The sequence below is a fragment of the Mirounga leonina genome, unplaced genomic scaffold, assembly GCF_011800145.1.
Source record: "Mirounga leonina isolate KUSES-001 unplaced genomic scaffold, KU_Mleo_1.0 Mir_151, whole genome shotgun sequence".
Lineage (NCBI taxonomy): Eukaryota > Metazoa > Chordata > Mammalia > Carnivora > Phocidae > Mirounga > Mirounga leonina.
In genome coordinates this window covers 14,129,192-14,154,715 of record NW_023270377.1, presented here as the reverse complement: position 1 = coordinate 14,154,715, position 25,524 = coordinate 14,129,192, and the positions used below count along the sequence as shown (strand labels likewise).

General features: G+C 38.1%; 1 protein-coding gene across 1 annotated transcript; it reads right to left on the bottom strand.

Annotated features, from left to right (window-relative positions):
• Positions 1 to 19,891: 19,891 nt before the first annotated feature.
• Positions 19,892 to 25,312, bottom strand: SCG2 (secretogranin II). The gene is made up of 2 exons (XM_035006582.1): positions 25,108 to 25,312; positions 19,892 to 22,164 (listed from the first exon to the last, which is right to left on the bottom strand). The coding sequence occupies exon 2, from the start codon at positions 22,148 to 22,150 to the stop codon at positions 20,294 to 20,296; it is 1,857 nt and encodes a 618-aa protein (XP_034862473.1). The 5' UTR covers positions 22,151 to 22,164; positions 25,108 to 25,312; the 3' UTR covers positions 19,892 to 20,293.
• Between the last annotated feature and the right edge of the window lie 212 nt (positions 25,313 to 25,524).

The window sequence follows — 25,524 nt, the reverse complement described above, 5'->3', positions numbered from 1 at the left end:
AGGTGAGCTCATTTGGTTCTATGCCTAAACTACATTCTTCCCATCAACTTTATCAGCAATAAAGATGACATTTTGTTTCTGCTTATGCTGGCTCTTTTGTTTACTTTCTCAATTTTTTTTTTTTAATCAAGCAGAAAGGAAGGATTCTATCTATTGGACTTTCCTCAAAAACCCTGCCAGGGAGAATAAACTTTACTCAAGTATTCAAAATAGGGGGGAACTGGATTTAGAATGCAAGCTTATGTGTTATATGGAATTTCAAGATGGCCTCCAAGGTTCCCTCCACCTTGGAATTCCCACCCCGTATAATCCCCTCTTCTTGAATATAAGTGATATAGTGAATATGATAGAATATCACCCCTGGGATTAGGTTACTAATAAACTGACTTTAAGTTGACCAAAAGGGGGCTATTCTGGCTGGGTCTAACTAATCAAGTATGGTCTTTAAAAGAAAATGAAGCTTCAAAAAATGTGCTGCCATTGACCAGGAAGAAAGCAAACAGTTGTGTTGTGAATAGCCACATATCTAGAACCTAAGGGCAACCTCTAGGAGCTAAGAACGACCATAGTCAATAGCCAGTAAGAAAACAGGGGCTTTCATTCTATAACCACAAAGAATTTAATTCTGAAAGCAACTTGAATGAGCTCAGAAGAGGACCTCAACCTCCAGATGAGACGTTAGCTCTGGCTGACACTTTGATTTCAGCCTGTGAGACCCTGAACAGAAAACCCAACCCTGTTATGCTAGGATTTCTGATGCATGGAAAGTATGACATAATAAGCATATATTGTTTTAATCTATGAAATTTGTGGTAATTTGTTATGCAGCAATATAAAATTAACACAGTCATTGAATATTTATAATTCCATTCAAATAGTTGTATCCAAAAAACATGTAAACCAGTTGCTTTGAGTTGAAAAGCAATTTCTAGAGGAGCAAATTAATAACTTAAAAAATAGTTTGTTATTTTATATATCTAATGTGATTTTTTTTTAATGTTATTCACCAGAATTCTAAGGGAGGCATCTGAGAGGGAAACAGGTAGAACAGGGAACTGGTCAACCTGTCCCAAAATTTTCTGTCACGCAAGTCATAGGCTTGGAAAGGGAATGGGGTATGAATGCATTATCAACTGATAAGAGAATGAATAGGCCCACCCCATGCAAGCAGGGTGCTATGACATGGATAGGATGACCTCTCTACTCAACCTCTCAAGTCACCAGTAAAAATATCAACAAGGAACAAGGGACAAGGCTTGGGAATAGAATTTTGCACACAATTGACAAGAGAAAAAACTAAATGGGCCTCTATGAATAAAGGGAAGAGATCAAGAGGATGCAACTCATACCCAAGTTCAGACACAGAGGATTTCAGCCAAGTTTACCCAAATCTCTAAAGAACAAAGTCCCAAGTTATATTCCAAGTACAGGCAGTTCTGTCATATTTGAAACACAAATATGACTCAACTTTGAACTGTCAAGACATTGGGATCACTGAGGGGAAAGAGGCACCTAAGAAAATTCAATGTGTTATTGCAAAGTGTAGGAGAAAAGATGGATTTGTCAAGGATTTGCCGTAAGTAGATATCTAAATTGAAAGGATAATGTTAGATCCCTATCTAACACATCATTTTAAAAAATCCAGATGAACTGAAAACCTAAATGTAAGCAACAAAAATCTTACACTTTTAGGAGAAAATATAGGAACTTTAGGGAAAAAATGTAGAAAATTTTCATGACAGGGATTTAAAAAATTTAATAAAGAAGAAGCAAAATGTATAAAACATAAAGAAGAAAAATACAGAAATTGAACTACTTTAAAAATGAAAAACCTTATGTACAATGTAAGACATCATAAGGAAAGTTAGAGTTAAAGCACAGCTTGAAAGGCTTTAAAAGTTTATAACCACCAAAGATGAATATCCATAATTTATTTTTAAAATAAAATAAATCTTACAAATCAATACAAAAAAGACAAATGATCCTATAAGAAACTGAATAAAAATATCAACATGAATTTTTCAGAAGAGAAAATTAAGTGACCAGTAAACAAAGAAAGTATTTCTAAGTCACCCATGACATTGAAGGGAAAATCACTAGGGTTTTGGTGGTGATTAGGGAAATGGAATCATACATTGTAATAAGAATGTAAATTGTTCTAACCACTTTTTTGGAGCAACTCCTAAAAGTTGAAGTTGTACATGACCTTTGACCAAGCAGTTTCGTTTATGTTGCTTTCCAGGAGAAATGTACTCATATGCAACCAGAGGCACATTCAAAGATACACATGTACTATTTGTGATACCGAAACAGTAAAAACAACCTTACTAATCCACCAGGAAAGGAATGGAAAAATTACATATAGTCTAAATATATGATGAAATACTATAAAATGAATGAACTAAGTAGATGAACAAGGAAAATCACAGAACATAATTATGAGGGGAAAAGTTGGAAAAGCCATTCTGATAGTATATCATTTGTATAATATGTCATTTAATATAATTTATGCTAAGTTCATATATTAATAAGCAACATAACTTTTAATGTGTGTAACATATGACATATAATTTATTAATACATACACATATGGTAAATATATAGATACACAGATATGACATACATTGATTTGATGAGTGGAGCTTACAATCAGAAATTAGACTGTATATTTCGTGAGGACAGGGACTTATTTACAGCTATTCCCCACACCTAGAAGAGTGCCTGATAAATGGTAGGAATCTTTGGACAAACAGATGAATGAATAAATTTTTATACCTAGGGGAGAATGAGAGGAATGGAATGAGGGAGAATTTAAGGTGTATTGGTAACATTTTCTATATAGAGGAATTAAGATGTACATATAAAAAATGACACCATAAATTAAGTCTGGATAATGATTTCTTCTATTTTTTTAAAGTATTACCTGATTTAATATTAAAAATTTTAAAACTTGTCTGTTAACACCTTTTTCTTATAAAAAATTTACCACCCCCTTCCCTCTGCCACCAAGAACATCTTTAGAGAGCCCACTTTTTATTCCATAGCAGAAACCTTTCAGTGCACAAATCAAAGAACTGACCTGAATTCTAAATGTTGTAGACTAAAACTTGAACTAATAGTTGAGCTACTGCTCTACTTACAAGCAAGTAATAATCTTCTTTGTTGAAAAATTGCATTATTACCTTGTTTGTAAATTTTAAATGAATTTCTAGAAGCAATAATTAATTACAGGACAGAGAGTTGGTATACTTCAAAGCAGAGTTAATTTAAATTTTCTACCTTTTGTGTAATTACATGTATTCTAATTTCATTTCCCTATGAAAGAAAACACAGATATCCCTCAAGCTAGACACTATAATAAGAACTAGATAATCAGATGTCCAAGATGTAGTTCCTGACTTCCATGATCTCATAGTCTAGTAAGCAAGCTAGAGAAGTAAACCATTAGTTGTGATACAGCATGACAACTGCTACCATACAATTATTCAGAAGATTATTGAGCACATAGAAAGGATCTTCTCAATCTGGGGGTACAAGGAAGGCTTCCTGGAGGAAATAACACATGAGCTAGACTTTGAAGGATAAGTGTTTGCCCAACAGAAAAGTTAACGAAGTGAGGAGTTGGGGTTAATAAGGGATTTTTGTTCCCTAGGCAACAGGACAGATATTTGTAAACTCTCCATAGATTAAGAAGCAAATCTGGAGAATTACAAGTAGGATAATCAGCTGTCAACCAAAGAAGTATTTTGGAAAGTGGCAGAAAAGAAATTTGGAAACAGAGACAGGCACAAGACTGTGAAGCACCTTACAATGCCAAGATATCTCATAGATTATGAACAACTTCATCTCCTAGATTATGAGGAACCATTAAAGACTTTTAAACAATGGAGTGATATATTCAGATTAGGTAAAATTCAGATTCAAGAGGATGGTTTGAAGTGGGTCAGATTGGATGCAAGGAGGATAGGTAAGAATCTATTAAAGGGAGATATGATGAGGCTTCCCTAACCTGTGACAGCACCATGGGAATGGAAAGGGGAATAATAATTAAAGACACATTTCGGACATAGAATCTATAATATTTGTAGGTATAACTTTCAAGAGGAAAAATTTTGGCAGTTTGATAAATGGACACAATTCCTGTCTTCTTTTTATCCAGGTCCCCTTGCAATGTGACTTTAGAACACCTTCCATCAACTGTGGAGCCTCTTTCTCCACCCTTTGAACCCGGGCTGGCTCCATGCCTTGCTTTGACCTAGAGAATGGTGCAGATGTGACACTGTGCCACTTCCAAACCTAGACCTCCTTGCTCTGGAGACCAATGTGTTTCACTCTGTTCCTTCTTAAAAATCCCACTAAAACAATGAGTGTTTTTTTAAAGGCTTAAATACTCATGGGCATCAGAAATGACAAAAATACTGACATTAAATTAGATTAGTTAACTAGTTTTCTATCAAAATACCTAGTAATATGGACGTTAAACTGGCATAATTTGTTTGCAAAGTCCTTTGGTTTATGGAACTCACACATTAACAACTATTACTTGGAAGTAAATATTAGTTTAATTAATTTAGAAATGCAGTAGCTTGATCTAAATGAAAAGTCATGATATGTAACTAAGTCTTCTACAGCTACACCTATTAAACCATTGTCTTTGGGCATAGTGTCCACCAAATAATGACTGAGTTTTGTAATAGTTGTTGATGTTACTTCAGAAGATTTTTGTATTCTGGCTTTCTTATGGCCAGTTTTATTACTAGAGTTCCCATGGTGGGTGACAAATGTGGGTAAAATTTTGAGCAAATTAAAAGTTCATTATCAACTTTCTTGAGAAATAGAAATTCAACAATTAATTTATTATTAAGCATTCACTCTTGTTCTTCAGCTCATTTCTGTTTTAAAGGTTTATTGTGAATGTTACAAAAACATCATTAGACAAAATAAGCAGCTGTTGACTTGCAACATATAATAAATTATAAACAATAAATCATAGCAAGAATGTTCCAATAACTTTCTAAACACTCTGTAGCAGAATAATAGTCTCTATTTCCCACACGTATTTCATGTTCACCTAACCTATGATTTCTGGTTTCCCACTGACCCCAAACCCCACCAAGTGGCAGTTTGGCAACTTTCTGAATGTCACAGGTCACAGCCAAGATTATGGCAGTACTGGGAAGTGCAAATAAAGCTAGCAAGGGCAACAGTTTCAAATGCTTCTTTCACCACCATCCAAAACTGGGAAGAGTTGACTTCCCCTAACCTCTCATGTGAGCATATTTGGTTTGCCTGCAAGCATCCTCCATGCTGTCTTTGAAAGGAAAATAGTTGTTACCTTACATCTAGAAAGGGTTGGAAAAGAGAAATGAGTTGCTGCTAATTGTCTTTCAGATTTAATCATTTGTTAAAGAATTCTGTTCTCTACACAGGAATCTCAAAACTTTGTAACCGTGGCAGAAGTTGGAAGTACATAGTAGAGGTCTACTGAAATCCATCCCAACTTATTTAAATGTAACTTCTAATTATAACACTTCATTAAAAAATGAAAAATTCAAGGGGCGCCTGGGTGGCTCAGTCAGTTAAGCGTCTGCCTTCGGCTGAAGTCATGATTCCAGGGTCCTGGGATTGAGCCCCATTCAGGCTCCCTGCTCAGTGTCTGCTTCTCTCTCTCTCTCTCTCCCCCTCTCTCAAATAAATAAATAAAATCTTAAAAGAAAGGAAAAAAAGAAAAATTTGAGAAAATGTTAAATAGAAAAGACACCAGGACAAAAGGCTCAAACCCATACTGCTCTCAGTAAGCTGGGACATAGGGTTTTCCATTTTGAGCCCCCTATTGTCCATCCCCAGCTCTGGATCCATTAGCATAGATCAAGGACTCAGGTTCCAGGGGCAGGAAGCAGAACTAGGCAGTAAATGCCACGCAAGCCACTGGAAAGAGCACTGGTGACTTTCACACGTAGGCTCTCTGTCCCAGCAGCTACAGTTGCTTTCTCTTTGATGACTAGCACTTAGGCTACATAGGTAATAAGCCCTCACCATCAAGGTCCTCCGTTAATACCTCATTGCATATAAAATGTTTAAGGACTTAATATGTTCAAAGACACTTATAAGGCACACTCACGGTCCTAGAGGCAGCTCTGAGTCATGTCTTGTGGAGGCAGTATATATGCACCATGTGGGAAAAGAATGGAAAAAAAATTCTTCCTCCTTTATTTCCTTTTTAAATCAATATTTCTTCAGATTAGATAGCCACATATTCTCACTCTTCTCATCTCTGGAAGAATTATTTTTTCCCACTGATCTCAGGAAGTTGCTCATCAGAATGAGGTAGAGAAGATGGGACAGAGACCATGTTCACAGTGTGTAATTGGATTAATTAATTCTGTGAACTTTATAACAGAAAATGCTATGCTTCCTGATGCCTATCACCTAGCAAAGACTTCATGAGTCACCTATTTGTTCCTTTATAATTAATAGATTTGATTCCCATTGGGTCAGGGTGTCATTCCAGAACCATGGATAGGTGTCCTCAGGACCTTTGCACTTTCATACCCACCATCTCCCTATCGCTCTTAAAGAAGTCTGAATGATGGTCCTGAAAAAAAGAAAACACAGTAGAATTGTTTCCTTTTTTCTTATTCCCATCCAAAACCACCAGTTGTATCCTTTGGAGGAAGAGGAAGTTTTATACAGAAAATTTAAAGGTGTTAAGAAGGGCATCTTCCCCACTCACTACCTATTTGGTATGAAAGCAATCCATTTTCAGGGATTTAAACTTTTCATTCCACCATTAGAGATAAGTGTGAATCCAGGGCAATCATCCTGGAGAGGAATGGATACAACAGCAGACAATGACAGTAGTGTCTTCATAGACATGTAAATACTTGTGGGTGAGTCTATAAATCATCTGGTCTGTGATTGTTTTTACAAATAAGTAAACAGAGATTGGATGTAAAAGTGCCCAGGACATGGACTCATGTCTTCTGATTGCTCACCCATCGTTCTTAGAGAAAGAAGATGAAGGGGAGTGTAGAAGATATGGGCACCAATAGAAGACAGAAAGGGATCCCAGAAGGAGAAAGGGCAAAAAATAAAAAATCTAGTCATTACCCCAAAAAATCCATTTATGTCTCAATCGCCTCAGAATAATATAGGGTCAGCAGGAGTAACAGGGTCACAGGAGCACATCCATGCTCTCCCGCACCCAACTCAGAAACAATATGTTCCTGGGCCTTGCTATTCAAACTGTAGGACTCAGTGCAGATCAACCACCAAGACCAGACACCACAACAGCCTCACCCAGGAGCTTGTTAGATGTACAATCTCAGAAACCACCCCAGACATATTGACCCAGAATCTGCATTTTAACGAGATCTCCAGGTGATCCATGTATACATCAAAGTATGAGCAGCACTAGATCAGGACACAGGGAGAGATGAGGTCCACAAGCAGTAACTCAGACTTGCCACAGAAACCAGGACCAGCCTTGAGCTAACACAGCACCTCGTTATTTTAAGACCCCACTTCCAAGGATTTTTTTATATTGCCCCAGAATCCTCAAAGAGGGTAAAGAGAGAGTCTTGATGTATAAAGGTGGGGGGGGGGCACCAAAAACTGGACAGTTTGAATAAAAGCTGCTAGGATTTTACAGGTGTGTCTGGTTTTTTCAATGTTGCAGACATGGAGGTGCAACTCTCAGATCCCACTTCAAAAAACGACTCTCTGCCCAGTTGTCAGAGATTAGCTGAGAGCCTCCAACTATTAGCTCCTACAGAGTCTGCTTCAATTTTCAAGCTAGGATCATGTTTTTCTTAGGTAGTTTTGACCAATATCTGAGCAAGAGTATGATATGATAACCTAGTCGTGGTCTTCTTGTGGTGGCCCCTTGCCAGTGCATGAGCAAGATGGTATGGGGTTCTGGCCATTGCTGCCCATGCAGGACTATTCTAACAGAGAAGGCTTTCTCTGAAGTGTCTCACTGGACCAGCAGTGACTTCCATATCTGTATCTCAGTCTCATAGCTTCCCCTCCTCATCTTGCTTCCTCCCTGTTGGAGGTTGTTGAGAGGTGGTGACCACTGGTTGACCCATGAATGGACCCGGCAATCAGAGGCTCCTCACTTTCTCCCCTGCTCGTGGAATGTATACTTTGTTTGCCTACTGCTCCCACTGCTCACACAGTGGGAGCTGCTCCCAGGACATAACCTTCAGAGAGTTAAGTGTTGTTGAGACCATCCAGACTGAATGTGACTGAGCCTGGTCAAGGCCTCTATATAATCTTTTAAGATTCTGACAGGCAGATGCAGAGACCTACTCATCTTGCTGCCCAAGACAAGCCTTGTATGTAAGTTTCCTTGCTTATTAAACTTGCCACCTACCAGTCTGGAGTGGCCAGCCTCTTTCTTCAGTCTCTTCTTGCCCTGCATGTACTGAGGGCAGTTTCAGATTTTACCCAGGAAGCCCCCAAGAGTGCAAACCAACACTTCCTTTTTCTTTCAGAAGTATCACCCAGTGAACATATTGCACGCCTACTTCCATCTTGGGGTCTGCTTCTTAGAGCACTCTACTGGCATTCTGGGATAAAGCTACTTGTCCACCTGAAGGCCACTTGCCCTGCTGGTTATCCAGGCTAATCTAACTCACAGTCTGATCTCTCCAAGTTTTTCAGATGTTAATAATTGCTCTGGTAATAATTCAGTCTCATCTCAGCTTCTCCTGGACTGCTGTGTCCTTCATGGCCTCAAGCCTGGCAGTCTAATAAGGCAATAGATATATACAGGCATGAAATAGTCAAACAAAGTCCCAAGAAATTCTATTTCATAGCATCCATATATAAATTCTTAGGGGGGAAAAACTCTGATTAGCTTGGCTTGGATCACATGCCTGTCCCTGAGCCATCACTAAAAACAAGAGGATGGGGTACCATGATTGATCAAACTCAAAACTCCACATGGCTTCATGGCTGCAGGTAGGGAGGTACCATAATTATTAGGCCCAACACATATACAGGAAATGGGGAGAGGCAGTCACCAAAGCAAGGTGTGGTGGTGTGACCAAAAGAAAGAGGAAGTAGGATGCTGAGCATACAAAAACGAAAAAATACACAGTTTCTCGCCACATATTCCCTGTCCTTAAGGAATTCAATATTTCATCATAAAGTTACATATAAACAGATAATTATAATAACATGTGGTAGGTGCTATTGAAGGAATCGTTACTACAAAGAAGAAAAAGGTCTAACTCTGGGAGGATGGTGAAGGCAACGTGTACAAGGAGGGAAGTAAGATAAAACAATATCTGAAAAGTCTTCACAAAGCTGGATCTCAAAGAGTGAACAAAGGCTTGGTAGAAAGACAAGATGGAGGACCATCCAGATAGAGGGAATGGAATCTGACAGGTCACTAAGGTATGAAACATCATGGTGGAACATCCTTCCTCCACTGAAATCCCTATTGGAGCATCTCCATGGCACTATGTTATTTCAGAATAGACTAAACACTACACATCTCTAGCCCTAATGCACTCCTAGTCCCCAAATACTTCCAGTTTACCACAAATAAGAAACTATGCATTTAAGAAATCAAGCTGATCTGTTGGCTTACCTATCTCTTTATAGCTATTTTTCTCTAATTTTACAGTCACAACTTCATCCATAAGGTGCAGGTTAGTATTTCAGTCAGGTAAAGGAGAGAAAATCATTCCATATGAAGAAAGAATGCAGAGGGCATATTAGGTGATATTAGCAATTATTAAACTTATTAACATTTTTTAGATTATTTTTTAATTGTTATGTTAATCACCACACATTACATCTTTAGTTTTTGCTGTAGTGTTCCATGATTCACTGTTTGTGCATAACACCCCATGCTCCATGCAGAACGTGCCCTCTTTAATTCCCATCACCAGGCTAACCCCCATCCTCCCCCCCCCCTCTAGAACTCTCAGTTTGTTTTTCAGAGTCCATCGTCTCTCACGGTTCGTCTCCCCCTCCGATTTCCCCCTCTTCATTCTTCCCCTCCGGCTATATATGTGCATTAAAAAGGCATTCACATAATGAATACTCATGTGATATACTCCACGTATGTTAATCTTAAATGTCCACATATGTAAATATACGTAAGCATACCGATCATTTGTTCTACATATTTAAAATGTTAATAAGTAACTTATTATTCATTATATAAATGCCTTTTTAATGCACATATATGTAGTACATGTATATAACATATTCACATATATTGTCACAAATATCACAAATTTTTACATATATCATATTAAGAAGGCATTTTTCACATAATGGATAGACTCAAAGGTGAACATTTTATATTATATTGAAATCTGTGCTTCAGTGGTTCCAATTATAACGCAGTTTGAGTATATCCAAACATAGACATTTTTAAAAATTAAACCTTTAATTTAGCTCTGACTGGATAGGAATAGAAATATAGAATGCAAAATTAGAAACTCTTCTAATTCATTTTTTGTGCATGCAACTTTCCATAAATAATGAGTCTTACCAGAATCAAATCTTGAGCTCAATAAATAAAAAGCCCAGATGATGCTTACTTCATCTAAAACTTTGGAAAGGCGGCTAAGCCACCACAGAGGCTCAGGTGGGTACTGCCACCTTCTTATTTTCATTTTCTTAAAGATGCAAGAAGCCTGAAGTTTAAAGCACAAAATTGCTTCCACCAGTCTCATGAATTCTGAAGCACCTCCTGCACCATGCTGATTTCACATTGCAGAATGGTTCAGTGCTGTAACCCTGACTCTCCTGCTACCATAGCAACCTGTTGGTTCAAAATGAGTTGGACCGTAGGATTATCATTAAGGGGGAGAGGGGAGGGGCTTCTGCCTTATTTATTTTTTAGTCAGTTCACTGTGCAGTGCGTATGAGTGGAATAACCAGGAAGGAATGATTCTGTTGTTTCTTTTAAAATCTATGTTGCATTTTAAAAAACCGTGGTTGTTAGATATTCATGTAACATCTATAGAAGTCAGTTTATCATTGCATCATCATTGGGATGTAGAGAACAAATAAAATCAAAATTAAAGCCTTTATCATCTCATTGAAAATTCATTGTAAGGAAAAGATGGGATTTAGAGCAGTGTGTAGAAAGGACAATCATATGAAATTGGAACTTGATCTCATCAGTTTTCCCTGAACTTTCGCATGAATTGGGATTTTAAGCTTAAAATAAACCTGAAGTGTTGGTTTATGCCACCTACAGACTTCTGAACATTTCAATTCCCATGAAAAGGCCCCGGTTAAATTGGAACCCATGACAGATGGAATCAGAACTTGTTGCTTCATCACAAAGCCCTTTCCTAAAATAGCTGCAGCAGGAGAAGTAATCCTGTTTGTAAATGGAGGAAAAGAGCTTTCACAACACGGTCTATTTTCGTGGAAATACATTATGTGCATCACTTATATCCCTCTTTTTACATAATGTCTAATACTAGGTTGCAACATTGCAAATGATTAATAATAGTTTTTGATTAATTGATTGGGAAGTTCTGCCATATATCTAGAAACTACTTTGTTCTGGGCACGGTAAAGCCACTTCACACAATTTACCAATAAATCCTTGCAATAGCCCTATAAGGTAAACATAAACCCTACCTCCGATGCAAACGGATTAATTGCCTGACAAAATAAAGGAACAAAGCCAGGATTTGACTCAGTTTTGTTTTGTTTTGTTTATTAGCCCAAAATCCTCTTCTCCATGTAAATGTTCCAATGCTTTAGGTAGGTCAGAGGACTTTCTAGAACTGAAATCTGAATGGTCTTTGAGCTGTGATACAGGAATTGACACTCCAGGCAACATTAGGAAACCTAGATTAGTATGTGGAAGTCCACACTAGCCCTATCATACATGTGTGAAAACTTAATTGTTTGAAACAACAAACTCTTGAGTGTCTCTGGATCTCAGGGTTAGAAAAATGCCAGCTAAAAAGGGATGCCCATGTGGGAATCTAGAGTCGGACTCCAACTTAAACTCAAATTAAATTGAATATTAAATTAGATATTCTTTAGGGGCGCCTGGGTGGCTCAGTTGGTTAAGCGACTGCCTTCGGCTCAGGTCATGGTCCTGGAGTCCCGGGATCGAGTCCCGCATCGGGCTCCCTGCTCGGCGGGGAGTCTGCTTCTCCCTCTGACCCTCCTCCCTCTCATGCTCTCGGTCTCTCATTGTCTCTCTCGCAAATAAATAATAAAAAAAAAAATCTTAAGAAAAAAAATTAGATATTCTTTAAAGAATAACCCATGGCACCATTTGAGATTTCGTATGTGCTGAAAACACCAAGGTCAAGAACCCCTTCAGACCATGTGGGATGCACAGTAGGCGATTCACTTTACTCTTTCCTATTAAATGAGCTGAAGGCTCAGGGACATATGCACAGACTTCATAAAGCACAAAACAATAAAGAAGAAGGTCTGCTTGCTAACATCTGTTCATTCATTCACCACATGTCTATTGAGTAGCTCCCTTGAAAGAGACAGAGATTGGGCATTGTAGAGGATATTGAGAGGATATTCAGAGAAGATTCCTGACTTGAGAGCTTATAATTCAACAGACGAAGCAGACAGGTCAACATGACTAACCATGGCCATGTGGCACAACAAGAGAGATAAACATCGCAGTGAAGGTAAAGGAAAATCACTGTGAAAGCCGAGGAAAAGGAGTAATCAGTGCACTCTTAACGGGGGCAACAGCATGTCCACTAAACCTCGAAGAACGACTATAATGTTGGAAGAGTCCATCAGACTGAGGAAGCAAAAGCATCGAGATATAAATATGTCTTGGAGCAACAGAAAGAACTAAGGTGGCTATTACATCATTGTGTCTTAAGCACAGACGGCCCTTTCTTTACCCAATCCTTCCACCCCATCACCCACTGTTCCCCAGTGATGTCCAGAAGTCACATCAATGATAATGATTTAATGAAAGGACTTCAAGGGAAAAAAGAGTCTGACAAAAGAACAAACCTCAAGGTATCAACAATACACTTCTTACTTGAAATATACTGTCCTGAGAACAGTAGACAGAGTGGCTACGGGCATATGTAAATAATATAGAAATTAATGATAAATACACATGTGGGTTTGGACTTCCAGAAAAACTTGCTGAAGATTGCTGCAATAAACCCTCTAGAAGGTAGATACTGTCTGAACACTTGCAGACAAATTGTCATCTTTGTTCCAAATCAAAAGACTTCAACTTGCCTGGAAAACTCCACTGGCATTTCAGTTCCTGGTTCTTTTCAAACTCCAGAAGTACCCTGATCAAAACCCACGGGGCTTCTTAGCCTTCCAACCGTCAGGAATAATAGTCGCAGCATAAATAGCGTTAGCTGTAGTAGCTACATATTCCCACTGGCATAGTTTATATCAGCATGTGACTAATTTCTATAGCATTTCTAATAACAGTAATCTTTCTCTTCTATGGAGTAAAATAACTATAATTCTCACCTATATTGATAAAAATACCAAAATAACTATAATTTTGTGGTGCTGGAAAACGACATCATCTTAGAGGATTGCCTAATCATGACATAGGCCCTTCTGATAATGCTTAAGTTGGAGAAATATCTGAACCCACTTGTCACAAGCTGACAATTTCTACCTATCTCTTCCTGCTAAGTCACAGAGGTAATTGAGCTTCAGTGCCCCTGCTGTGTTCCCTTTAGGCAAAGATGGAAGACTTGGTAAAGGAGGATATTGAAATCTGGATCAGGCATTTTATTCATTAATTTCATTCTATAAAAATTTTAAGTGGATCTTAAATCTGTATTGATGTAATAAAATTGCTGTTTCTTTATTCTTTCAACAAGGATTTATCTTGTTTTACTGTTCAAGACTTTTGCCTCTTATTCCCAATTCCTTAATTTCGTTGATAGCTAGTTTCTATGTTCCAGTTACTAATCTAGGGAGCTAGAGGTGCAACCATGGATAAAGCAAACAGTAGCTACCTCCTAGTGGTGGAGGAGTGGGCAATAAATAAGATAACACTGTAACTTAAGAATGCTAGATGTAGGGGGCCCCTGGATGGCTCAGTTGGTTAAGGGTCCAGCTCTTGGTCTTGGCTCAAGTCTTGAACTCAGGGTTGATGAGTTCAAGCCCCAGCTTGGGTTCCATGCTGGGGGTGGAGCCTACTTAAAAAAAAAAAAAAGAATGCTCAATGTAGTATGTGGTAAAGAGAAAGGGTCAAGCAAGGAATGGAGACAGGAAAAGTATGTAGGAGTTTAAATTTGAGGAGGAGTAGCATTGAGAAGTCAATATTTGTGCCAAAAACTTGAAATAGGTGAAGAAGAAAACCATGCAGATATTTTGGGAAATAGCACTTCTGAAAGAGGAAACAGCAAATGTAAAAGTCTTGAGGTGGGAGTATGCTTGGCATATTCGAGGAACTGAGGAGGCCAGTGCCCACAGAAAGGAAAGCATAATGGAGAGAGTACTAGGAAATGAGTTCAGAGCCAGACCAGGTAGGCAACTGTAGATCATAGCAGTAACTTTGGCTCTCAGTCTTGGGTATCATCTGATCTGGATTATAATTGGTTCATATTTGTTGCTCTGTTTAGATTGCACTGAAAAGAGAGTGGAAGCAGGGAAAACCAATAGGAGGATATTCCAATAACCCAGGTGAGAGCTGATCATGGTTTGTAGCATGTTGATAATAGTGGAGATGGTAGGAAGATGGACTGTGGATATATTTTGAAGTCGAAACAACAGGATTGGATGCCAGTTCATGAATAAGTTATAAGATAAAGAGAAGAGTCAGGGACAAAACCATGGGTTTTGGTTTGAAGAAGTCAGATGGAAAAATCTGTGAGAGGAGCTGGAAGTTTGTCAAGGAGAGGGAAACCTGGGATTCTTCTATGGTCAAGTTACATGTGAGGTATCTATTGGATATCCAATGGGGATGTCATCTAGACAATTGAATTAATGAGTATGGAGTTCAGGTTAACATTATGGACTGGACATACAGATTCACCTAAGGAATGAGTGCAGACAGGAAAGAGAAGGGTTGCAAGGTCTGAGTGCCAGTCTCCAATGTTCAGAGGTTGAAGAGATAAAAAAGGGACAGTAAAGGATAAGTGAAAGAGTAGCCAGTGAAGTAGAGGGAGAGCCAGGCATGTGCAGTGGCCTGAATACCAAGAAAATAAGGTGTTTAACAGTGCCAAATGTTGCTAGAACAAGTGAGATAAGGACTTGGAATGATCATCGTACCTAGCAATGTGGAATCATTGCTGATCTCAACAGGAGCCATTTCTGTGAAGTGGGAGCAAAAACCTGACTGAAAGGGGTTTTAGATGTGAGAAAAGAATTTGGTTCAGTGTATGCAACTCTTTAGAGAGTCTTTCTTTAAAGGGAAGAATAGGCATGAAGAATTGGTGTAAGGGAAGGCAGAGTCAGGAGAGGTTCTTGCTTGCTTCGTGGGTGTTTCATTGGTTTTGCAGATGAAAGAAATTGCAAACTATTTGTATGCTGAGAAAGATCATCCAGTAGAAAGAACAAAGCTGATGCACAAAAAAGGGGAGAATTTCTGAAGCAATGTTCTCAAGTAAGCATGAGGGCTGAACTGAGTGCACAAGTGGAGGGGTTAATAAAGAAGGAAGTACAGTTATCCACAAGAACAGGAAAGCAGGGAATGTATCACCACAGAGGCAGGCAGGCAAACAAAAATAAAGATGGGGGGTGGTGCCTGGGTGGCTCAGTTGGTTAAGCGTCTGCCTTTTGCTCAGGTCATGATCCCAGGGTCCAGGGATTGAGCCCCGCATTGGGCTCCTTGCTCAGCAGGGAGCCTGCTTCTCCCTCTCCCTCTGCCGGCCAATCCCTTTGCTTGTGCTCTCTCTGTCAAATAAATAAATAAAATCTTAAAATAAAATGGAGATGAGACTCTGTAGACCTTCTCTTCTGATGGCTTCATTTTTCTCAGTGAAACAGGAAGCAAGATAATCATGTGTGTATAGGTTGTGGAGGCAGGGTTGAATATTTGTGGACAGAAGGAAAGTATGAAATTACTGTCTAAGGGGAAAGAGCCTCAGTAGACATGGGGCATATTAGAATTCCAACACAGCATTATGGACTGCTTGAGGTCAGTAGGCATGAATTTAAAATGAAATCAGTCAGTGTGGTTGTATGTCTTTCACCTGCTATGTTCAGTTGTAGGAGAGAAGGTAAGAGTTGGTGGAGAATTGGACTTAACTAGAATTCCTAAATTAGCAAATAAATTACAATTAATTACAATGAGAGACTGAAGAGAGTTAAGGCTTTCAAGGAGTATAATGATGAACCATGAAATTTAAGACTGGCAAGGTGGGTGGTGAAGAATTAAGAGGATGGGAGAGAGTAGAAAGATGCTAGGATCCATGGATAACATCTCATTGGTGGGTGTGGGTGATTATTGGAACTCAGGTGCCAGAGGAAGTGCATTGAAAATATAGAAGGTAGTTTTAGAGTAAAATGTTTGGGATTTAGATTTAGGTTAGGTCGCAGTTATTGCTAAGAAGAAGAACTGCAAATAAATAGCTGATGGAGGATGGTGCCTGGAAGGGACTGGAAAGATCTTCAGGGATATTGAAATTGACAAGTATTATGAAGGACCAGTGCTAAAAGGAATGAAGTGAGCAGGAGCTACTATCTTTAATGAGTGAGTGACCTGGAGCAGGGGATGACTGCAACAACAAGGGGTAATGAGTAGGTACTGAATGACGCATGACATTCAAAGTACCAAATCAATATGTTTGTATGTCTTAAATTTTCACAATGTCATTTGTCAAATATATTTCTTTTTTTTTTTTTTAAAAAGGCCATTATTCTGGCTGTTCTGGATGTCCAACATTTTAGCTTGACCTTTACTTGGATTTTGTGACCCTCTATTTATGTTTTTAATATATCTCATTTGAATTGGTTTTACTTTCACCTGCATCTAAGATAATTTTCACTAATAACAAAGCTGTGTATTAACTACACCCCCCCCCAAAAAAGTTGAAAAATAAATGTCCCATAAGCAGCAAAAAGGAGTAAGGAAGAGTTTCAGGGGCAGCAGCAACCTCAGAGGAGAGAGGTGAGTTTCCTTTAGAGCAAGAAGGTAAAGAGAATATTCAGAGAAAAGGTTCAGGATGCAGGGAATTTTGCTGATGACCGACCTTGAGTATCAAAGGGCATAATAAAAAATGTCATAGAATATGGAAAAGAGTGGGAACTGGGGTCAAAAAGGTGATATACAAGGTTTAATGAGGGTTGAGTGTGGGAAATGAGGAATAACTTGGACATTTTGTCATAAAGGGCACAATCAGATTAGTCCTAATTGTTCCCGAGGCAGGTAGGGTGGAACAGCTGTGAGTGTTAAGGGGACAGAAGGTTGGTAGTGAGGGACCTTGGCAAGAGCATAGAGATTGCTAGGCTGCTACCTGACTTCCAATGGAGGCATGCACTCCTACAAGGGGTGCAGTCTTAGTGCCCAGGCAATTCTTCTTCTTGCAGTGGTAGCCTGCAGAGGGCATCTGTTTGGAGGGCTCAAGCTACTCCCTGACTTCTGCTGAAGGAGGCTTCTGGGCAGACAAAGAGGCTGTGTTGCTCTAATCCCAACTAATTTGTCATTTACATCCTTAAATGGTACTTAGAGCTTTCTGTCTTACACTAGTGAGCAATGTACTAAAGCACTTATGAAGAAAAAATCATTGGATCTGAAATAAGTCTGATGACTCAGTAGCTGGGGATATGGTGGTATTGCAAAAAGGCAAAGATGCTTGCTGACTGATGCTGGAGAGAAGGCAGGCAAAGAATATACATTCCAAATTAAAGTAGCTCCGCAATGGCCAATCCTGATGCCTACAATGTCATCCTCAGAGAATCATGGAATTTCAAGTCTGAGACTTTTAAGAAAAAAGTATCACATTGTAGCAGAATGAGTGCAGGGTTTGACATCCTACTGATTTGTGTGTAGATCCCAGCCTGGAGACTCAGCTGTATCATGTCCGGTAACTTGTGCTCAATTCCTAACCTCTGGGTAGAATGTCTAAATATCACAGTGAGGGCATTTCTGTTGAGTGGAGTCATGTGCCAAGTTCTCCTTCCTGCTTAGGGTTGGCATGGAAGTAGTCATGGGGTTGACTTAGGATACTAGGAGTGACTTCTTGTGTGAAACAGAAAGTTGAAGAGAATATACAAAGGGCGGAAGATATATGTGGACATCTGCCAAGCATGGCATATAGTATGTACCTAGACCTTAAACCACCCAAATATCCTGGATCTCTCCATAATCTTCAATTCATAGTATTGTCTAGTGAGGTAGTCTTTATTTTGAAAGCATTTGAGTATTGAGTATTAATTAATTAGGTATTAATTAATTAGGTATTAATTAGAAACACTGTAGAGGTAATTTACCTCTAAGGTCTCTTCCACTTAACAGATTCTAGAATTCCACAAAATTGTGTGTGCATTTAGAAAAGAGTCTAGCTAAAATTGTAAAGTAGAAAAACCTACGTTCAATGTTTTCCCCCAGGTATGCAGGCCCTCTCTTTGCCTTCCGACCATTCAAGGATCTCCTCCCCTCCCTACCCCAGGCACACAGACAAACGCACACACACATACATACCTCAGGTGCTGTCACTTGGAAGTAACCCACCCTGAGACCTCATGAGTCTCTCACCATCCCACTTCCAAAGTCCCAACTCAGCTGACAGGGCACTTCCCTTAGAAACTACATAGTGAAGTGATGAAGAACTCAGGCTTTGGTAACTCGTAACACCAAGTGACTTTGGGAAAGTTATTTTTTTCTTTTTCTTTTTTAATTTAATTTTATTATGTTATGTTAATCACTATGCATTACATCATTAGTTTTTGATGTAGTGATCCATGATTCATTTTTTGAGTATAACACCCAGTGCTCCATTCAATACGTGCCCTCTTTAATACCCATCACCAGGCTAACCCATCCCCCCATTCCCCTCCCCTCTAGAACCCTCAGTTTGTTTCTGAGAGTTATTTAACCTTTCTGAGTTTTGCTTCTCCTGATGTAAAACAGGGATAATAAGAGACCCTTGACAGTGTTACAGTGCAGACTAAATGAGGTAAAGTGTTTAGTACAGTGCCTGGTGCGTAATAGGCATCCAGTAAATAGCAATTATTTATTTCCTTGTTTCTTTTATGACTATTACTGTTTTGTTGCTATGTATCTTTTCTTGTGCCTGCTGCCTTTGCTGTTGTTGATTCCCTGTTGATATGTTAGGATGATATCATTCCCCACATGACACACACTGTAACAATCACACACTGCCTAGCCCACTCAGGATTCTCTCAACTACAAGGACAAAAGAGAAGGCAATTGGTGTTTTCCACTGTGCCTGTGCTCATTCACTTACCTGACAGTTTGAGGGTCCTTAGCCCCTCTCAAATCATACAAAAGAGGCATCAGCCTTGTCTTCTGAGGACCAGGGTGATCTGGAAATAGGTAGGTTACTTCCAAGTCTGTCGTTATTTCTGATTGCCCTGAACGCAGCTTTTTTTTTTTCCAAAGCTGGTTATGGGTATGGAAGACTTAAATGTATTTATTTATTTATAAATCAAAGGTGCAAGGTATAACTATGACAATAAAAGTCTTATTCCATAAATCATATATGTGAGAAAAGCCATAGGCAAGTGTTAAGCAGTGGGCTATTAGAAGATGTTACATTCTAAGCACATAGCATAATAATATATTTACAATTATTTCTTACCTGGGTTGACTGTGGAAGATAAGGATTTTCTCTTTGGGCTCCATAGTCATTGTCTCTGGCTTTCCAGAATGAATAGTCCACATTGGTCGAGAAATAACATTTATTAATCAACAATTAAACACACAATAGAAAAGGCCTTATGAATAAAACTATATATTTATAATGCTTTATTTTTTTTTGCTCCAGAACTTCACAAAACACTACAGACAGTAACAAAATAATTCAATAAATATTAAAAACTTTCAAGAGAATTATAGGACACTCTTTATCATATGTGAGCATCAACAATGCCACAGCCATTAAATACACTATTAAACACTATCACAGATATCTTTCTTGAATAAGGGATATGATTAATTTTTTTATCCAGAAGTCATAACATTGACACATATCCATACACAAGAGAATAGCTCAGAATAAGTGAAGCAGATACCCCAGTGAAATGGAATCATCTGCCTGTACATCATTTAAGGATATTACAGTGTTAACAGGATAGAAGTCAACACACTAAAGAGAAATGTTAGGGTTTTCTTGGGGTTGGAGGAAGAAATTAGGGCATTTAATGAAAACTCTTACATATTTTCCATTGCTCTCTTAGCAATATGCTCCCTTCCCTTTTCTGCCTTTTCTTGGTTGAGGTATTCCAGCACTTTCATTAACAGATCTTCATCCAAGTACTGTCTGTTTGGGGTATCGTCATTCTTTGGGGGCACCACAGGGAGCCTTTTGCTTACCGAGGCCAGTTTGTCAGTCTCCTGAGAGCTGCCTTGATTCAAATGCTCTTTGATGGCCTGCTCGATTTGGTCCTCGTCCTGTAGGTTATCTTCAGATGAGACTTGACTTGGAACTCGCTTCACCTGGTTTGAATTCATGATCTCAGGGTATTTCACTAGCATCCTGGCCAAGTACTCTCCTAATTCTTGATCCTTGTCATTCAGGTTTTCATATGCCATTTGCCTGTTCTCCACATCTGGTGCCCAGGCACCTTTGGGAAGCTGGTTTGCTCTAGATCTTCCAGGACCATAGGGGAGTCTTGGCAGAACTTTCTCTCGGTTATACTGACTGGAAAAATATGGAGGCTTTTGGTTTGCTGCACTCTCCATCCCTAAAAGATTTAAAATGTCCTCAACAGTGAGCCCATCTGGTAGGGCCTCTGCCATAGCACGGCCAGGTGTTTTGGAGTAGCCATTTTTGGAGAGCATTTTATTTTGGAACAGGTCTGGATGGTCTACGTCAACCTCTGAGATGTCATCTAGGTCAACGGGAAGTTCAACCTCCTGCTCTGGTTCCACTGATCCATTTGGCTTCTCTCCAGTTTTCAGCATGTCAATTAAGTCTTCAGGGGGTATCTGTAAATTCCTTGAGATTTCAATCAGCTGATAAATAGACTGAGAATCAAGTGGTTTCTCAAAAAGCCTGGTTGCTTTTTCCCCGTTCTGCCCATTCTGTGACTTCCCACTGCCTGCGGCATTCACTAACCTTTTCAGATATGCAATTACTTTGGAGACATCATCTGAGAGTTGGTCTTTACCCTCTTTCCGGAGATCTTCATCTTGGAGGCCCAGCTGTCCCGAACGCTTCACTTCATCATTGATTTGTTCATTTTTTTCTACATTCTCTTTGCTGTCTCTTACCTCTTCCTGGGTTTGACTCTCTATCTTTTCTTCTACTGGGTTCCAGTCTTCTCCCCCAACCACATCTTCATAAGCAATGTTATTTGCCTTGTAGATGTCATCTTCATCATCTGTGTAAAGTTTTTGCTCCTCATCAACTCTCTCACGCTTCTGGTTGTTTGGTCCCGTCAGTTTCCCCAGCTCTTGGAACACGGATTCTAGTGTGGCAAGACTTTGAGGAGTATATTGTTCTTCTACTATTTCATTTGTGCGTTTAAAGGGGTTATCCCTGGAATTCTCTTCATACATAGGAGGGAGTCGTATGTGCTTGAGCTTCCTCTCTGGCCACTGTTGAGCCTCGTAATCATCAGGCATGTCGATTGGAAAGTTCTTTTCTGAATTCAAGGCATAGGGCTTTTCTTTTGGTGCAGACTGAGGCACATTTTCAGCCTGTCTCAAAGCTTCAAGTATTATCCTCATCCATTCATCTTCACTCAGGGAATCCCTTGTACTTTCTGGCAAGTGACTTTCATCACCATTTTCTTTTTTCTGAAGGGGAACAGAGACTCCTTGGTAGGGATTGTAGTCTGGGCTGTTTTCTTCTTTGTGAGCTTGTTGTCGGAGTTTTTCTATGTATTCTAAAGCTCTGATCATTTCAGGACTGGGAAACTTTTGGACACTTTCCAATCTGAGGTCTGGTTCCTTCTGAAGCAGCTGGTTTCGCTGAAATGAAGCTGCTTCATCCCCAGAGATGAGGAAAATTAAAGGGATGAGAGACAGGGCTGTTCCAAGCCGGTGAGTCTTAGCTTCTGCCATGTTTGAAAGATGTCCTTAAAGCATAGAAAATATGAGTTAATAGAAATGAAAAACTAGAAGACACTATGGCAAAACAAGTAACTGATCATTGAGGGAAAACATACAGCAGAGATTATTTCACATTAAACTTGGGATGACTCTTTTTAAAAGCACACATATTTCCTATATAACCCTCACAACCTAACTACAGGAATCTAGCAAAATTGTTACCCAATTTCATCAAATTTTCATGGCATTCACTTTGTTAAAATAATAACAAAAATACTGATATGAGGTTTCTCAAATTTTATTTTTTAATTTGCAAAACATGTAGTTTTTTTAGTATGCATTGTCTGTTTAATAAAAAATTCCCAAGCTGATTTTTAGTTCTCTTGTATAGCATTCCTATTGAAAACATTGGCAAAAAAAAAAAAAATTAGTTGGCTTAATTTAAAACATGCATGTACATACACACACACACACACACACACACTAAATGACTTCCTTAAGGTTATATAAAAAATCATGTGGTTAAGTTCCTGAATTGTCCATCTAATTTTTTGTAGAAACACTATAGCAGTGACATTACATACAATGAAGTAATACAGCATCTTAATGTCAATCATACTGAATTGCCTTGTGGATGAGTCCTATTTACCTACATTTTTCAGAAATAACTTTGTTCTCACTCTGACACCAAACCCAACTGACAATTTTAAAGGTTCTATACCTTAATAACCTCCAGAACATTCTCTGGTCCCAGCGAGTAGGCTAACCTACTGAAGTTTTTTTCTGTATAAACATACTGAAAAAGTAAACTTTTAAAATATTTGTGCTCCATATTTCTTCTAATCATTTTATTTGTGACTGTCTTTCAAAATGCAATCATGGTTATATTTTTCATCAGCCTTCAAGAATGCATAGTAAATAATAACAGATGCTACAGAGAGAACATAAGTTTTCTTAACCAGTCTATTTCTGAACTTGTGAGTGTTCAGATTCAGCTTGACTTATGTCTGTGTCTATTTTGGTGTGGACCTGTGAAATCTTAAATGACTCATACTGTTAGAAAATCTTAAAATAACCACTATGTAACTCCCAATATAGATAAACACAGACGATATTTTGAATTCTTCCTACTTAAAAATCTTCATTCATTTTTTCCTCCAATGTCTTATTATCTCACATATGAATTAGCAAAGGGATTATTTTTTTACATGTTTTACATTCAGCGCTGCTAACACTGAAAAACTATTTTAATATTTGCAATTTTTGTTGCAAATAAATGTGGGGAGAGTTCATAAATTTGTTCATGATATCTTATTTGCAACATGATTTTGTGACACACAAGCTAAGTTTTGTGGGTACAATATTCTGTTAGCTTAGATATCAATTGTAGAAAATATCATTTTTCATCATTTGGTATTTAAGTAATGCTTTCAGTTTTTAGAACTTAACAGTGGTTGTAGTTATAGAAATTTCTTTAGCTTAAATGCATATAATTATTAAAATGATTCCCATTAATCAGACTACTTCATTTACTGCAAGAAAAAAATCTTTAAAGGCATGTCAGAGAAAACTTCTGAAATATTTACTATGAATTAATGTTTACTATAAGAAATTTAATTCATAGATTCTTAGATTTAAATAAAAGTACGTTATAATTTCTTCTTTATATTATTTCAGGATGAATTTAGCTTTGATTATCTATTTTCAACATTGGCATTTGAAATAGTAATTTTAAGAATCTTAATGAACTTATTTTCTTCAAAACCATTATCCTGGGGTATTCTTAATATATGAGTTATGTGTTTGTCTTTAAAATCATTATCTTGTAGATGGGCTTTGCTGTGGAATTGGGGCAGAATATTTAATGCAGGTATTTAAACCACAGCCTAACATATGCTATCCTTTGGTCATATATAAGGTTTCAGTTTGGATGACATAGTTATTGCCTTTGAGTTAAGACTCAAGGGATTTCTTTCCCAGGTAGCAGTTCTTCAATATACTGAAAAAGGTTTCAACAGCTCTAATATCCTATGTACAATTTGAACTAGTGCTTCATAAGCTAAAAATGTCTTTTCTATTGAAATTAAGACTGGAACATTGACAAATACAGGATATATTTAATCTAATTTGAACAATTCCACTGGTTAAGATACAGAAAAAAGAAATGTGTCCCATCAAAAATGTCCAGTAAAATATTGTATAACCTCTTTCAATCAAAACATAATAATAATATCTTACACAGTTATGAAGGTTTTCCTCATGGTAATTCAAAATTAACAACTCTCTGCAATTCATAGTCATATCTAATCTATAACCCAAGATAATATTGCACCCTGAATAAAAGAAAAAAACTGTACTCAGGATAATTCTAATCTTACTTTCCTGGGACTAAAACTAGGAAATAACAATGTAAGCCCTTCCAGAGTATATCAATTCAGAAAATAATTTTATATAGTTTATTAATTTTGAGCCCTTGTAAGGTAAATGTCAAAGAAAAAAAGAAGTAGTTCCAAAATTGGTTGCCTCTATGACTAATGTATTCAACAGCCTTTGAATGATTGGAAACATACTGCTAAGAATATTGAACATATAAATTATATCTCTGGCTTTGTATCTAGTTTTTAACAGAAGAAACAATACATTAAGGAAAGAAACAAAATAATCAGGCTTAGTTAACTTTACATTAATATGGGTATTGACACTAAAATCCTTAACTTTTTCACACTTCTTACATATGGTTATCCAAATAGCATCATGGTTATAAATATCCAACAGCATCTATAAATCATAGATTCAATTCTATATGTACATATATAGTGTCCTTACATTGATTGAAGAGCAGCAGGTTGCTATTCAGTTATTCTATAGATATAAGGTTGCCAAACGGTCTTTTTCTTCTCAGCTAGGAATTAAGGAAAGAACACGCAATTTAGAACTTTCCAGTAAATCAAAGAGAAAAGCAGTCTTACCTCCGTTTTATATGGCAGAGGAGGTCCACAGCATGTTCCTCCCAGTGCTCCGGGTGAGCTGCTCGGGCCGTTTCAGCACCCGGACAGCTCCTGGGCTTATAGAGAGCCGCTGCGCCTGACTCCGCACTGCCACACTGACGTCACCGGGCTCAGCCACGAACCCGAGCACAAGCGAGTTTTTTCAAAGAACCCAAGAGAAAATAATCACTTTATATATTTGAGGGGGGAAAAAATGCTGCATGCTTACGCCACCTGTCTTTTCGTGGCAAAAATTGCAGTTTTTTCTTTCATCAAAATTTTTGAGGCTTGAAATAAAATGCTCTGCACAATTTCCCTTAGAAATAAAGAAATCTGTCAGACAGACATGGCTAATTGAAATATAATCTCATCTATGTTCTAATATCTTGTGATAAGTGT